Source organism: Gambusia affinis, linkage group LG09, assembly GCF_019740435.1.
Source record: "Gambusia affinis linkage group LG09, SWU_Gaff_1.0, whole genome shotgun sequence".
NCBI classification, from domain to species: domain Eukaryota; kingdom Metazoa; phylum Chordata; class Actinopteri; order Cyprinodontiformes; family Poeciliidae; genus Gambusia; species Gambusia affinis.
The window spans coordinates 4,598,268-4,614,987 of NC_057876.1; the positions used below are offsets into that span (position 1 = coordinate 4,598,268).

At 39.5% G+C, this 16,720-nt stretch overlaps 1 protein-coding gene across 4 annotated transcripts in view; it reads left to right on the plus strand.

Moving 5' to 3' along the window:
• il1rapl2 (interleukin 1 receptor accessory protein-like 2) overlaps window positions 1-16,720 on the plus strand; it is a 425,357-nt gene that overhangs the window by 347,747 nt on the left and 60,890 nt on the right. For all 4 annotated transcript variants that reach the window (XM_044126534.1, XM_044126533.1, XM_044126535.1 and 1 more), the window contains one exon: window positions 5,165-5,239. In XM_044126534.1, the coding sequence (XP_043982469.1) occupies window positions 5,165-5,239 (75 nt within the window). The remainder of the gene's footprint in view (window positions 1-5,164; window positions 5,240-16,720) is intronic.

Consider the following 16,720-nt stretch of genomic DNA (forward strand, 5'->3'; position numbering starts at 1 on the left):
TTGCTTTGTGTAACTCATCAGTTCCTAATGTCTATTAGTCTACCGGAGTCACAAGACAATACGGTGAAAAAGTATTCACAACGACCTGGAATGGGGGATAGTGTGTTGATTCTTGAATTTCCTCCAATCTCTCTGCGCTCAATTTAAGAAAGATTGACTTTGACTGGGCATATTCAAAGGTCTTTTTTGTTATTTTTCTCTGATTTTTTGTTCTAAAGAAATTTGTCCAACTTGTGACACAAAAAACTTTCATCATTCAACCATTACTAGCCCTACAAAAGCTGGGTTGCTTCACACTGTTTCTGGTGTGTAAGGTCTTAAACGTGCCTCCTGTTTTTAGTGTTTTATCACTATAAGTTTGAACTCACCAGACCATAAAACCTTTCCACCTCGACTCCCGTTTGACCATGGGGTCAGCTGGAAACGTCGGTCACTTTTCTTCCAGCAGCTTTTTTCTTCACACCTGACACAAGTCATGACTTCTGAGTTACATTTTAAATTCTGAACAGCCGGGGCTGTTTGGATTTCTTCACACACATATTTTTGCCCAATTTTCCCACTTGAGCATGCATTTTTAATGTAGGCAACATTTTAGTACTGAGGGTATTTTCCTCAACTAAAATTGCCTCCTTATTTATTCGTCAAGCTGAACATTTGGGTATTTGACTCTTTCCTTAGAAAGCCCTCCCACATAAACCAGTCTAGAAGTTCTAGTCAGGTAAATGTGTACACTTGGCGCCCATCATGTCCAAACTCATCAAAAGTTGATGCTTGTAGCACTCTCTGCTCCCTTCATAGCCCTTCATTTTTAATTTATGCTGGTAATCATCAAGCTTAATGTACAGTGCGAGGGGGAGCACTTCTCCTGCCGTTGAGGCGTCGTTCCTCTGTGGTCCTGCTCCGCAGCAGATGGTGTCTCTGATACAAAGCGTATTATGCATCTTTCACCTTAATATTTGCTCCAGAGTCGCATTAAGCCAACTGATCTCTCCCAAATCTGCTGTGGACGGTGAGTTGCAGATCCCCGGAGCTCTAGATCTTTCCAAAGAGTATTCTTGCACCGACAGTGGAGTCAAACTTTTACTGTTTTCTTCCTTGTTTTTGGTGAGATTTTATTTTCCAATCCTGATGACGCGGTCATTGTTTTAGACGACAGAATGCTAGTAGTTGTGCCATTTTTTTTTTTGTGCTGTAAACTGCTTTTATCTTAACAACAGAACAATTTCAGTGCATGTGTTGGAATAAATGAACAGATTGACTTCGGGGTGTTGGTTGTCAAATAAACAGGTGGGTTAAAAAGAGTCAGAAACATTTTTTAACAAAAGTGAAAGTGAAAAAAGCAGATCCCCAGTGTTTAAATGAGGGCAAATGCTACAAATGCAACAGATATTCCTATGGAAGTAAGACCTAAACTTGGATAACATTAAAAAAAATGTAGTATGACAGAGTCACTCTCCTTACATCAGTATGGGAAAGTATAATACAGGGTTTGCTTTAATCTACCCACGGCACCCGGTGAGCTTGAAATGATCAGATCAGGATGATTCAGATAGCATCAAAGTCTCCTTAAGTCACAGAGGGGGTTACTCAAATGACTTTCCAACAATCGAAACTTTCCGCGCACACACACATTTCTTTAATATCCGATGACTTGTGGGCTCTCGCACTCGGAGGCACCGTCAAGTTCACAAAAATGCCAGATTTCCATCCCCTGTAATGACTGCGGAGGGAGATAAGCGCTTGGACAAACTTTACCGTCTGTGATTATAGCTCAGACTGACCTGATGAGGCGGGCTGCGAGGAAGGACAAGGACCAGGAAAGGTCAAACTGGATATGAAACTCAAAGTTCAACGGCGCAACACGTCATCGAAACTATTCAACCTGGTCAGGATGATTGTTTACAAAGTGAGAACAATGTTTTCAATCATAATGATTTTAAATGATTACATCAAACTTTATGGCACAAGGGCCAAAATCGTCATTTTCTTTTTTAATATTAAATAATAAATTTCTTTTTTCCACTGTTTTTTTTGTCTGCTCAACAATAAACCAGACCTGCTAGATTTGTATGATTGCACCATTGGAGGCGAGAGTGGGGTCAGTTTAATATGTTTAAATTCAGTTTAAACAAAACAACTTTATCACAAAGAGAAATTAAATGTTGTATCTCATCAGGTATTTATTTAAGAAGTCGATGTTGGTGGAAGGAAGGATATCTGGTCTCAGTCAGTCTTGCATTAAATCTGAAGTGTCTTCCTCCAGGATCTAAGGTCATAGTTCAGGTATTATTTGAGCTTCTGAGATGCTAACCAGGTGCTCCCAGTTGTAAAAAAGGTAACCGTGTTGCCACGGTTACGCATCGTAACGGTGCGAAAGCAAAAGAAGTGAGAGCAAAAATCCTTCAGGCTGCACAGCATCCAAAACCAGAGGGAGTAAATGTTCAAATATTCAGCAAAGCAACTGAAAAACTCATGAGATCAAGTTAAAAAAGAACAAATCAGGAATAATACACACAAACACTCCGGCATGACTGGAGTGATTGCTTCCTACAGAATTCAAATAAATGCAAAAACTTGGGTAATGGATGAGAAATAATTTGTTTTACCTAAACAATTTTTAATTTTAGGGATTTTGTTTGAAAATATCCACCTGATAGAGTAGCATTAACTAATAAATTATTTAAATCAATCCATCTGCATCAACAACTTGCGATTTTGCATAAAAGTCATTGAAAGTGTGAACAGCAGCCAATCAAAACGCCGTAAAGGCCACGTTTAGTTTAACGATCGGATGTAAATATCTTGCAATAACTACAACAAAATGGCGGATGAGCTTCAAAACAACAATCAGAAAACGGATTTGTACAAAATAATGACTTTTTAAGTGATTGCATAAATATCAGTTCTTCCTAGATTAGAGTTTTTTAAGAGTGTAGAGTTTTAGTCTTGGCTCCACCTGCTATGTGGGATACCTCAGGACTCGGTATTAGGACCTGTTCTCTTTCTTTCTTTCTTTCTTATTTTTATATTCAGAAGTAAATTTTCTCATATGTTGTGTCATTTCTCTGCTGATGACATTCAGCTGTGTTTTTCCTTCAGTCCTTCTGTATATCAAAAGTTGTCGTCAGTCACAGCGATACAACAGGATGTAAGTTGGTGGATGTCCAGTTTACAGCTGATTATTTTTAACCAGAAAACCTCTGAGTCAGCTCTTTACCGGTTGGTCTTTTTAAATTAACACAATGATGCTAGTAAATCTTGTTGCAAAAGTTGAGCACAGCGACAGCAGCTTGTCCAATCATCATACGCAGCATTCAGTCGTGAACGAGCTCACAAAACTTTTACTGCAATTAAGTCATCTTCTCCCTAAAACTGTTTACTTCAGATGTTGCTGAACCTTTATAACGCAGGCAGTTTGGCCGCTCACATGCAAGCATGGGTGTAAAATCAAACCAGTAATTTTTAACTCCAGTAAATGACAGGAAAGATTCACATTCTCTCTGCCATGTTGTTATGATGCTGGCAACCAGAAGTAAACACCTATCTGGTCATTATCATGCGTTTGCTGCCCACCTTCTCATATTCAGATGGTAATGTGGGTTAACCAAAAGTCCCGAGCTCTTGCATTTGCTTTATACATATATATCAGTGCTGTTTTAATGCACTGTGTATGTGGAACAAAAGCGATGAGGAAATGGTGACAAAGCCAGGAGAACATGGCGGTAGGTGGAGTGCTGGGACAGCGGCGGAGGAGGTCTATAGGTGAAGAGTTGTCTCATTAATCTTAAAAGGGCACCGTGTAACTTTCAGAATGCAAATGAAACCATCAATCTTGTCATGGAGATAGAGCGATGGAAAGATAGAGAGATGGAGAGGGGTACCTGGGAAGAGGATGGAAGGGAAAAGAAGAATTGCGCAATCCTCCGTGTGCCTTCGTGTCACATCGCAAAAGTCTCATAACGGGTGTTTCATCCAAAACTGGGAAAATGAAGTTTAACTGAAAGTCAACGTTTAAGAAGCGAGAGAACTCTCTACTCTGATATAAAACCTAATTGTTATCAAGTTAAGACATAAACGACAGAATCCTACATTTGAGCAACAGTTGTGGGGACTTGTTGACCTGCTGTGGATGCAAACGGCTGCATCTCGTTGCTTCCCACGGCCATGAATTCAGATATTTCTGTAGTTATTTCCTTTCCAAAGATATATTTCTGCTTGTCGGGTTGATCCTATCTGACATGTCAGAATGACCTTGGGTCAAATATTGAACGTTTGTCAGGTGCTGTAATATTTACAGCACCTGAAAAACTTGACAAAGCTGCTTCCTGCCAGCTGTCTGTAAATGCAAAAGTGTGGAGCAACAAAGGCTGAACCTAAAACACAACGCATTTCTGCCTTTACATTTATTATCACCATGTCAGCTACACATCAGCTGACAAAAAAGTTCACCTTTCACTCTTAAACATGAAGGGTCTTGCTAAAGTGTTAATATCTCTTGAACTTTTTTCACATTTATGAAAAAATGAGCTACGAACTTCAATGTATTTTAACTAGACGTGGGTAATTGTTGTATCGTTTATTTATTGTGACACATTTCTTTCCTGTTTAATTTCTTTTAAATCTTGAGAATGTGTTCTTGCATTATTGTTCCATTATTATGTTACTTGAAATGGTCTTGAAACAACAATATTATTGTTTATCGCAAGAATGTCTGGGACAATTCATCGTCCAGGAAAATGTATCGTGCCAGGCCTAGTCTGTTTTATTATTATTATTATTATTATTATTATTATTATTATTATTATTATTATTATTATTATTATTATTATTATTATTATTATTATTATTATTATTATTATTATCATTACAATACTTCACTGTCATATTTAAAACTAAAATAGACATCAGGATTACAGTATATTAAATGTTATTCCTCTCTACTCGTCTTGTTTGTCATGGCTGGGCTGTTGCCTTTCTTGGCCAGATCAACCTTGTGAACAAAGTCCTGATCTTGATGGGTTTTTATGTGGCTAAAAGTTTAATAAATATATAAAGAAAAATGTTATTTTCATCAAATTTGTACATTTAAATCCCATTAGTCTGAAACTGTTGCACACTCGAAATAATCATCTGTCCTCTTGGTCTCTTTCTGTTTTACCCTCAGCGCTCCAGACGACTCGGCCTCCCAAAGTCCTTTTCCCTCCAGAGAGACAAGACACGGTGATAGAAATCACCCCTGGTAAGGAGTAATGTTTTCCCTTTGTGCCGCCTTCAGGTTTGGAAGAAAATCTCCAACTTTGGTGCAAAATTACAACTGTGTTTTGATTTTTAAAATGTGGTTAGACGATGGTGCGATTGCTAGTTTTGGAGCCAGAAGACTCTGGTGCGGGGTAATCCTCTCCCTGTTGGGGCTGATTGGGTCAGAAAACAGATGGATAGATGGTACTCCACCATAAAAGCCTCCAGTTTTTTCCACAACAACCACTTTGATCAATTATATGTTGATGCAACCTGGAGGAATACATGACCTCTGCCCTTTGAGCTTGACCAGGTACAAATTGTTAACAGAAATCTGCTGCAGAGTGGTGTCTTCAATAGTCTAGAGTGGAATTATGTGAGAGTTTGATGCAGTTAATAGCAGAAACTGTGGGTGAATGTTCTTTTTTTGTTGTTGTTGTTTTTTAAACAATTGATTTATCAGCGGTTCAGAAAAAGGAGGAGTGGTACCGTGTCATGATGCCGCAATAATAACCGTGCCCTTTACGAACGAGCGGAGCAGTGGGCTGAATATTTCCAAGTGTTGTATGTGACTGCATCAGCTTTTCCGAGGGCTTCTAATAATGAGGTCATGAAGGAAGTGGGTGGCAGAAGTCTCAAGGTGATTTAGTGGAGGAAATGTGAAGAGGCAAGTCGGGTCAGCAGAGGCTTGGACGAAAACAACAGTCAGGATGGCGTGTGAAACTGTTTATATATGGATGCATGGAGAGGTTTTTGTTGGTTCCAAATGTAGGCAGAATGAATCCCCAGAGATCATAGCTAACCATAGCCGAGGCGTGCTACGGAGGGGATCCGTGTCACTGTGATTATGAAATGTATTCAAGCCCTTTTCACATTAGAAAAGGTTGATGGGTGGTTTCCCCTTTTTATTGCCTTTACAAACCACTTATGATCAATAATGGCTTTTTGATAACAAATTAGAAAAAAATGCAACCTTTAACATCAATCAGAAAACTGATTTCTACAAAATGATGTTGATATTTAGTGATTGCATAAATATCCATTCATTCTAGATCAGGGGTGTCAAACTCCAGTCCTCAAGAGCTGCAGTCCTGTAACGTTTAGATGTGCCTCTGCTGCACCAACTCAGTAGAATAATTAGGTCATTAAGGCTCTGAAGAGTTGATCTACACCAGGAGGAGGTAATTAAGCCATTTCATTCCAGTGTTTTGTACCTGTGGTAAATCTAAAAACTGCAGGACAGCGACCCTTAAGGACTGGAGTTTGAGACCCCTGTTGTAGATTAATGTTTTTAAGAGTGCAGAGTTTTGGTTTTGGCTCCACGTAGCCTGCTGTGTGGGATACCTCAGGGCTCAGTATTCTGACCTGTTCTCTTCTTTTTCATTTTGTTTGTCGCTTTTGGCCAAATAATAATAACACGTGTGGAGATCATCATGTGTCTCATCATTTCTCTGCTGATGACATTCAGCTGTCTTGTTCCTTCAGACCTTCTGACTACTGAACGTTGTCGTCAGTGACTGCGATAAAACGGACATCTTAATTATTCTTCCTGACAGTCAAATAACTAGTATTATCGCTCACACTGCCTCTGCTGAGTGGTGCACAAATCTCCATGATTGACAGCGATAAGACCAGCCTCCTGGCAGAAGGCAGACAAAAATTTATTTATTTATTTTTCACAATTTGTTTCATACCATACTGTCACAGCATAGTGATGGTTTCAACAAACATGGTTAAAAAATGTTTATTTCAATCTAAGTTACATGCTGCAGCTTTGCTGGCTAGCAAACACAAAGTAAGTGGTTGCTTATTCCGGTTGGATTAGCTGTTAGCTTTAGCCTCTGTGACCACATAACCTGGAGCTGGTGTTGTTTGTACAATTTTGGTGAGGAGTCGCCTTCCAAAGCCCTGAGCAGTCATCGCCTGAGTCTGTGGAGGCCTCAGCGTGCGAGGTCAGAGGTCAGGCTTGGTTAGAGAACAGCTGGCAGGGATTTCAGCATCTTGGCTGAGTTAAATGAAGGATAGTGGATCTCTGAACGCTCGGCTGGCCCTCCCGCTCCTTGTCGGCACGCACTCCATACCCTTTTGATGTCCCGCCGCGTTTTTTTACTCCGTCTGCCGGTGAACAGCAATGGCTTCTGATCGGTCTGGATTCAAACTTTTCAGAATCTGGCAAGAGGCCGAAAGAAGATCTTCCGACTTCCGTCTCAGGATGTCGTTTTCCTAAAAATCCGTGGAAGGAAATGATGGACTGGAAATAAACGCGGAAAAAGGATCTAATTCAGATTTTGCCTGTGTGCCAAACAGTGTGTGTTCTGTTCTGCAGTGAGCCCCGTTGGCTGCCTTCCTCACCAGCTGTGTGCGTGGGCGTGTGGGTGTGCGTGTGTGTGTTAGTGTTTGTATTGGCACAAGTGCGTGCATGCATGGGTTTGCCCTGCTGTTCAACGGTCTCTCTGACAATGTTAACACCGTAGGCAGAAGTGTTCTGATGCGTGTGTGTGTGATGTAGTAACAAACAGACCCCGAGGCCTCTGTACACCGACTGCAGCAGGGACACCTTTTAATGGGCACTGCAATATCAACCCCACAAAACACACACACACACGCAGTCTCCTGAAAGCAATAAAGGCTGCATACAAGACACACACTCAGTCGCACACACTCCAGCAGTCACACTGTGACCCCGCGGTACATTTTTAATTATTGTCTTGTTTTAACCTGAGGAGGATTCACATCAGCAGCCACAGTGGTGTTGCTCATTTCCCTCCCACCCCTTCCATCCTACACACACACACATTTCCTCTCTGCTTCATGTCCTCTCTTTTCCTCTTTCATCTCTCACTTTGTCTCTTCTTTTCATCCTTCGTTCTTTGTCTCCAGACAAGGTGTGGTTGCTCGTTTTCGTTCTGAAAGCTCGTTTGTTGAGTGAAAGCGTTTCATCTTTGTGTTTCCTGCACTTTTCTGGAACAACTGGATGTAAATGCATCCGTTTTGTTTGTGTACAGATGTGAGGAAAACAACATCGATGAAGAGAGAACAAAGAGTCAGAAGCTGATTTAATGTACGAGTCCATTTGGAAAGTGTTCAAAGCGCTTTACTTTTCCATGTTTTATGTCGCAGCCTTATTCCAAATTGTTTTAGCTTAATGTCTTTCCTCAAAAATCCTCCACACAAATGTTTGAGATTGTTTAAGATTTATTAAAGGGCCAGGAAGTCATCTCAACATGGCTCCTCTATTAACCCTTTAACACCGCTTTAACCAGCGTTGCTCTGAGAAGTAACTCCTATAATTAGTTCCTCCAGGTGTTTGCTAATTGCTGCTGACTAGTCTGATTTTGATTGAATATCAAATTGAGTCCAGCGGCTGATTAATTCAGACGTTCTGACGTTCAGCGACATTCTGTTCAAAAGTAAACTAATATGCTTTTGAACCAAACGACATGTGAGCAGAATGAAGCCGTTATGTTTCCCGTTGAGGACAGAATGTGGTTGGTGGATGTTGGGTAATAATTCATATCTTCATTTGCACCTTTACTTTCACACTGTACTCTTTTGGCCCGTGCTTTTTACTGTATTAGCAGAGTGGAGGGTGCTCCCTACAGAGGCCCAGCAGCAAAGTGAGTTCAATTCTGTTTTCATTCACACCAGATACGTGAACAGAGCTGGAAACTTTTACAGATTAACTGTATTTCAATCAATGTTTATTATGTCCATTTTGAAGTATCTCATTAGAATAGGTTGATGAAAATGACAAAAAAAAAACTCATTTTTTGCAAAAAAAAGTTGTTACCTACTTTGAAGTAGTTTTGAGTTTTCTGAAAAAGAGTTGATGTGGAAAAGGGGGAGATGGAAGTACGATTGTTTACTGTGGCTGTTTGTATGTGGTTGCCACGGCAACAGTCAGTGATTTTTGTCACTGCAGAGAAAAAGTTACATGCATTCATCTGCTTGATGTGTGACCTGTTCAGCTTGTTGAATATTAACCAAACCAAATGACAGTAAAACGCAATTGAATATGTGAAAAAGGTTGGGGAAAAATTACACAGAATCTTTTTGACAGCAAATTTCAAAATGACGTACAATGGAAAAAATGTAGTTCCACATCCGGGTTGGACTCTCGTGTGTCCACTGGTGGGCACAAAACGTCTTCCTGGTTAATAAGCTTCAAACCAGTAGATGGAAACGCCACTAATTTGCATTTTCGTCTTTGCAACATTTTAAAAGTTTTCTCAAACTTCAATTAGATGGAAGCGCGGCGTATTCTGCCGTTTCCATTTCTTTGTTTTTGTTGATGCTTTAAAAAAGCCAAAATACTAAAACAGCAGTGTTGTGGTCCTTGAGTTCTATCAATTTATCAAGAGAATCTGCATCTTTATGATGGAGCATCAGCGGTTTTGAAAGTACAATTTAATATGGAAAATTATTGAGCAGCTTGTCAAGCTGGATGTTAGACTTGTAAAGCATTTAAAGTAGATTGATGTTTGGACATAAATGAACTAGTTGGATACTTTGTACGTTTTTGTTGCTTATTTGACTTTTTCTATAAACACCAAACATAACAGTCTTACAATACCCGTCCTTTTTTACTAGAAGATACCATTGAAGTGTTTGTCTCTTGGGCATAAAGCTCAAAAAAGAGAGATTTGTGCTGTCTAATAATTTTCTCTATTTTTCCAGTGGACGTTTTACACATTCTAAGTTTTATTCTTCAGTGTTGAATACGTCTGACTGAGGCAATTTGAAGTAATAAATTAAGATATTTTCAGAGAATTCACTGGCATACTTAATCAAGTAATTACCAAACAATGAGTTTCCATTATTTTTCTTGGTGTGAGTCGGGAGAATGGAGCAGATGAAGCGAACTGATGAATGTTGGCTCTAGAGGGAAAACTAATGGGAATGTTAGACCACCAAGGCGAAAGTAGATGGAAGAAAGCACCTAAACTAAAGCATGAGAAATTGCATTACGGCTTAGGAAATTAAACAGCGTTCATGTAATGATTGGTGATCTAAAATGTTTGCCACCATTTATCACAGGGTCACTACAACTTTTAAAGGTTCAATATTTACTTCGTGTCATTCTTCTCACGAATGCTGTCTGTTTCTAAATGTCATACATGAATTCACAGAGGCGCAGCTAATTACTTAAGCCAAACATTCATGTCGTCAATATTTTCTCCTTCCCTTTGAGAACAAATTGTTTCCCGCTTTTAGATTCTTGCCCTTGTGCTTTTTGGTACTCCACCGCAATGTTGCAACTGATGGTGGAGCTGCAGAAACCTTACAGATGAGGAGAATTCCTCAGATTGAAAAGTAACATCTCTAAAGGTTACCCTGGTAAATACCGGCTCCTTGTTCTACGCTTCGCTTCACTGAGAGTCTGGACTCTCGAGAAACGATGGCTTTCTGGAGGCGTGGACTCTGTTGAAATTTCAATCTTGGGTAAGATTAAAATTTTAAATCGTACCCGATGTTTGTCCGTGACGTATGTAAGGTCGACGCTATGAAGCTTAACAGACATTGTCAGCGCTGTAAATAACCACTCTTTCAATGTGAAGTACAAAGTGCTCATCTGAATAAAATGGCTGTTCATGTCAATTTAATATTTGCACAGAGACTGAATGCCTCCGTTCACTTCCCCCACTGCCATTGCTAAAACTTCATGCAGACTACAATTCTAAAATGGTGCAGAAACTTCTTCTCCTCGCTGTTCGGTACAAATTCTACCGGTGGAATCCAAGTGAACGGGAAAAAGCCCAAGCTCAGATCTGAATCGAGCCGAATAGTGCTGGAAGGCAATGGCCAGAATACCTGAAGGTATGTAAGGTAGTACTACGGAGAGTGGTCTGAAAGTACAATAGATTAATTCATGGACATGGCTCTGATCATTATGCTGTCAAAAAAAACATTTTAAAAATATAACCAATTTTTGCCTTTAGCTAAGCAAGCATATATGAGTCTGACAAATTCTCTGACCATAAAAAGTCTAATGGTCATTTTTCAGTTCTTTTCAAGTACAACAGTCCTTGTACATCAAGCACCACAAAATTATTTATTTCTGCAGCCGAGTTGCCATCAGGAATTTTAACAGCTATGTGAACATTAGTATCCCTGACTCATTCGCACAAAGCTGGTATTTGCTTTTTAATGCAGTTTTAATTAGACAGAAGGGATAAATAAATGCCTCTAAATGTCACTCTGGGCAAGTTATTGCATTTGTGAATTGTCTCATCTGCTATCCACACGGCCCTCATTTATTTGTTCTCCGCTCCCAGAACAATTGTTTTGTTTTTGGATTCATTAGTCATCAGTGACTGAGTAATTTGTGAGATCAGACTAAGACAATAGAATATTTGCAGTTTTAAAGACACAGTACGCCTCCTACCAACTAAACTGTCCACTTTCATTATGTCTGTTCATGAGTCTTCTTTCAAGTTTGCTTCTCTATGACCAAAGAGTTTTTTGTTCTTTTTAAAAAAATTTTATTTATTTCTTTTTTTACAATGGCTTAGCTGACGAGAACTTACACCAAGGACTTGACTTTTCCTTTTGTTTTTCTGGCCCAGTAATTTTCTTAATTCCGTTTTGTGCCCTATAAACCCTTTTTGTTGCATATTTGTGTTGTTGTTGTTTGGCGTCGATCAAGCTAGTCTATAAATATTGCCTGGATTTTGATGTGATTTGGTCGTGTCAGCCTCTGTGACTGTGGGACGTCCAGTTCACTCTGAGAGATGTTCCCGCACAGAACACCAGACTCTTTCTTTAAGCCAGTGCCTCATCCAATGCCTTCTTGTTCCTATCTACCAACTTTGGGTTTCTGCAGAGCTTGAGTTGTCATCTTGAGTTGCCATTTTTCTTATGTACTTCTGGATGTTTGCTGTTATATTTCCTGGTGTTTACTGGTTCACGATCTCCCTCATTTAGCCTGTTTTAAATTATCAAAATGCTGGATTCAATCTGAATCCCTTAGTGCATTGAGGTGTTTTCTTCCCTCCCTTTTAAAGGTGTTTTAAATGACTAATAGAGCATATTGTAAAAGCTTGTACTGTTCTTGCGATTCACTTGGCTCTTTTTTTGTGGGCGTACTTAGTTGTGACTGATTTCCTTGCTGACTGAAGGTATTTTTAACTTTGTGACCTAGAAACCTGTATTGATGTCGTCTTGAAGTCCAACCTTTGTGTGTCTTCCAAATACTATTTCCTGCACAAGTTTAGTCTGAATGGCCATTTAAATTTCCGTCTTGTATTTCTCAATTGGATGTATTAGCAAGTTTATGTCTTGGTCATTTAGCATGCAGCTTGATTTCATCAGTAAAGTAGGTGGCGGATGATCACTCAACTTAAGAATCCATATCCGGAAAGACAGCCAGATCTTGAAAAGCAAGACCTTGTTTTTTCAGGACATTGATGGGTAACTTGGTGTGTAGTGAGGCCACACCAACCTGTACAGTGACACTGGTGCTGTGCAAGTCTGTCTTGAAGAGAAAGCTGAGCTGAAAGACGAAGCTCTGTTTACCTCAAACCTCAACTATGGTCAAGAGATCTTAGTAGTGACTGAAAGAACGAGACTGAGATCAAAATGAGATCTCAGTCTCAAGAGATCAAAATGAGATTCCTCTGTGGGTGTCTGTCCCGTAGAGATAGGTTCATTCAGGAGGGGATCAGAGTAGAGCCACGTCGAGAGGAGCCAGTTGAGGTGGGTCCGGTATCTGATTGAGATGCCTCTTGGGATCTTTCCTGGCAAGGTGTTGGTTTATGTGGAGGGGTCTGTGTTTCTTAGTGGACCTGTGAAGGCATTGAGATTCACCTGGAGGAACAAGGCAGGTACCGGAATATGATGAAGGTGTTCAGGCGTCTGAAGAACAATGGCTGGGACGGGACATCTCCTTGTTTTAAGGTGGACTTGATTGCAGCTGGTATTTGAATTGGCCTCCTCTAGGATTTTCTTTTAAATGAAGTTTTACTGAATCTCCCAGTGTTTAATGTTCTACAGTTCCACCTGTCATAGTTCTGTATCTGCACTTGGTCTTACAGTTTTAAGAGGCTAGCTGGTGTAGTGCTCATATGATGTTTGCCCCAAATCCCTTTTGGATTCTGTTCTTGTACTGACACTATTACCAATTCATCTAGAGGAGCTCCCATGTTCTCAAGACACAACTGTTTGTTCTGCAAAGTTGTAGAATTGCCCCTTTACAGGGCTATTTCACAGAAAGGAGCTTTGGGTGAACGAGCTAATTCCTACCAGGCGTAGAAACCCATTTGAATAGATGTGGACAACTTTCCAAACCTCATTTTAGCATCAGAAAGAGTAGACTTTAAAGTTAAATGTACATTTGTGTAAAGGCATTGGGTGATAGTAACCTATATACATGGTGAAACATTGGGGATTCAGACCATATGAGGATTTTGTCACATACTTGATTGTTTTTCCTGCTCACTAAAATGACACCATGTCTCCAGTGACCAATAATATACTGATTTTCTCAAAGCCAATGTTTGAATCATACAAGTCATGCTTACAGATAGTTTCAGAGGTTCACATACTGAGACATATTAGATGCTAACGTGGGGGTGGCTGTGAAAGGCAGAGTGAGATAAGAAGTGTTTTTTCCCCTTTTTCCCTTCTTGTCTCTGTTTTTTTTTGTCTTTCTCATCTCCCATCGTATTTATCAGCCCCCGTCTGTCTGACTGTCTCTGTGAGGCGTCTGCCTCTATCTCACTGTCTGCTTCCTTTTATATCTAACTGTTCCTTTGCCTTTCTCTTTGTGCTCATCATTTCCATGTTTTAAAATAGTTGTGTACATCATTGTGCCGTTTCAGACAGCCACAGGGAGGTGGAGAACATCGGGTGGGAGAAGGCCGGGGTAAAATGATCAAGAGGTCTTTATATTTTAGCGTTTCGTACATTAGGGAAAGTGGGATGGCGTTTGCAAGTTAGTCATCCGACTGTATGCTGGGTAATTCAGAGCAGAACAATGCGGTGCAGTGCCTCCATAGCGTCATTGGATCTAAAGCAAAAACATCCAGTGGAGGATTTCTTTTTCTTTGTCTAATTGAGAGTTAAAAAGGGGACAAATTGGGAAGCAGTGTCTTAAAGAAATAGAAAATCTTATGAGAAATCAAATGAAAATGTAGTTATGAGAAACTGTTGGATGGTCAGCATTAAAATTATGGTGTTTTCTCTAAGTTAGTAGGAGAAAAGTAGAAAAAATATACCGAGCAAAACATATGAAAGTTGCAGTCCCAAATGTCTTTAGATAAGACTGTCACATTATTAAGTGTGCAACTGTGTAGCGGGCAACACACAAAAGGATTGTAGACACGTTGCATGCTATTGTTTACATCTGGAAATTTGGCACATACACGCAACGGTGGAGGGCAAAAAGACGATTGTTTTACTTGTCATCCGGAGCCGTGCTGCCGCGGTAGAGCAGTTTAGTTAAATTGAAACTGGAGGTGTTATTAAATAATAACACTTCCTATTAAATAATAGGTGTCATTAATCTAATGCAGTACGCCACAGCAACGGGAAAAATAACGCACTCAAAAAAACGATATTCTGGACTTACTTAAAAATGTAATGTCAGGTGGTTCCACATAACTTTCTTAACTTAGTTGAAGAACAACTCAAAACCATTTGTACACTTTTTCTCTTTTTTTATTCTGTGTGTTGGCTATGCTTCACATAGACTCATCATCACAACTGATTGACAACAAGGCCACTACTGCATCAGGATGCAACACACACCGACATTTTCCGCACAAAGAGCAGAACATTCAGTACGTTAGAGTTTAATGTTTTGAGGCTTCATGTTTATTTTGTGATTACTAATGCAAATATTAACCGATCGCTCAGGTAGATTAGCTAATTTAAACACCTGCTCTACTGATGATCTGTCAGAGTTGGTGTGCGGGTCACCTTTTTTTTTTGTACTGAACTGAAACACACCAAATTCTGCAGCACATCTACACGTCAAGTTTGTCAAAGTCAAGCTAGCATAGCTAACCCGCTACCCTCTCCTTTAATATTTGTTTTATTAAAGCTTTGATCTGACTATATTATCTAGTTCTAATAGTGTTGACAATTAGTAGTAAAGCACTGCGTCTTTTTTACTTTTATATGTCAGGCGTACACTCAAGATTAGCGCATTACGTTTACAACCTGAAAGCTAAAGCCAGTGGTAGTCATCACCTCTCATCAGTTTTTGCCCTCCTGCAGGAAGCTGGGGGGCATTACCTTACATGCATGACATCATGCTGCATCATGTCTATAGAAAAAAATTTAAAACTTAGTCAAAACATGGGGTTTATAAGTTTGATGCAATGACTGATTTATATTTTTACCTGGGGTTCAAATAAACATTGTGGGAGCTGTGTGTATTAAACTAGGCCACATAGATTCACACAAGATGCAAAATAACATCACGTATGAAATACAAGATGGCTAAACGTTAATTAGCATGCTAACTCAGAAACATACATCTTCACTCCACTAGCTAAATGATAGACAAACCACACAAATCAGAGGAACAGTCAAAGATGTGAGGGAGGAGAAAATCAGCTTCAAATTAGTTAAAAATTTAATTGCGGAGAAAAGAGGGACAATTGTTGTGCTCAAAGTACTATGAAATTTATGAAATTCATTTAATTCATCATCTGTGGAACTCCTAAATAATGGTAATCAGCTTTTGTTTGCAACACCGATGGAGAGAGGCTTTGATTTGGGAGGAGAAGCAAGATGCATTCGATGAAACGAGGCAGTTCGAGAAGCAGCTGTTCAACTTTTGTTCTTACAGGTAGAACTAACAGTGGTGAGAGCAACCCGGATTGGAAGAAGTGGGCTTTCAGGCTCGCAGGTTTGTTTAGTTACGCACAGATAAACTGTAAAATGTGCTTTCTCATCTGGACTGAGAGCTGGATGGACTAACACTCGACAGACGACTCAGTCTGATCACGTCCAATGATTCCCTCCCATTCACCTGAAAAAGACCTGCTCTTTGGCTCTTTTTCTTTCAAAACACAAGCACCTCAATTGTCAAATTTACCCTTTTGAGGACAGTATCCAATGCTTCAGTGATGTTTTTCACATGGATCTAATTGGAGATGTTACTTTTATCTCTATCTTTTCAGCTCGGTTTCCGGTTATTTCTGCTCCAGCGAAGCCAAACTCCTTCATCGGCCCGTTTAGCTTTAAATCATTCATAATACTGAAGATGGCAGCAAATATAACATATTGATCATTGAAGAAGTTCATGTGTTTTGCTGTTCTATATTTTTTTTAGCTAATTTTGTATTATGTTTCTCCAGTTCTTTCAACATTTATTCAGTTTTAAATTGTATATCGTAATTTTAAGCAGAAATTCACAGATCAGAATTTTTCCAATCTCCAGTATATAAAAAGATTTTACCTTCTGATAACAATTTTTAGCAAATTCAGATTTTGCTTACAAGAAAAAGAATAAAAGGCAAACCTTTCCACTGCT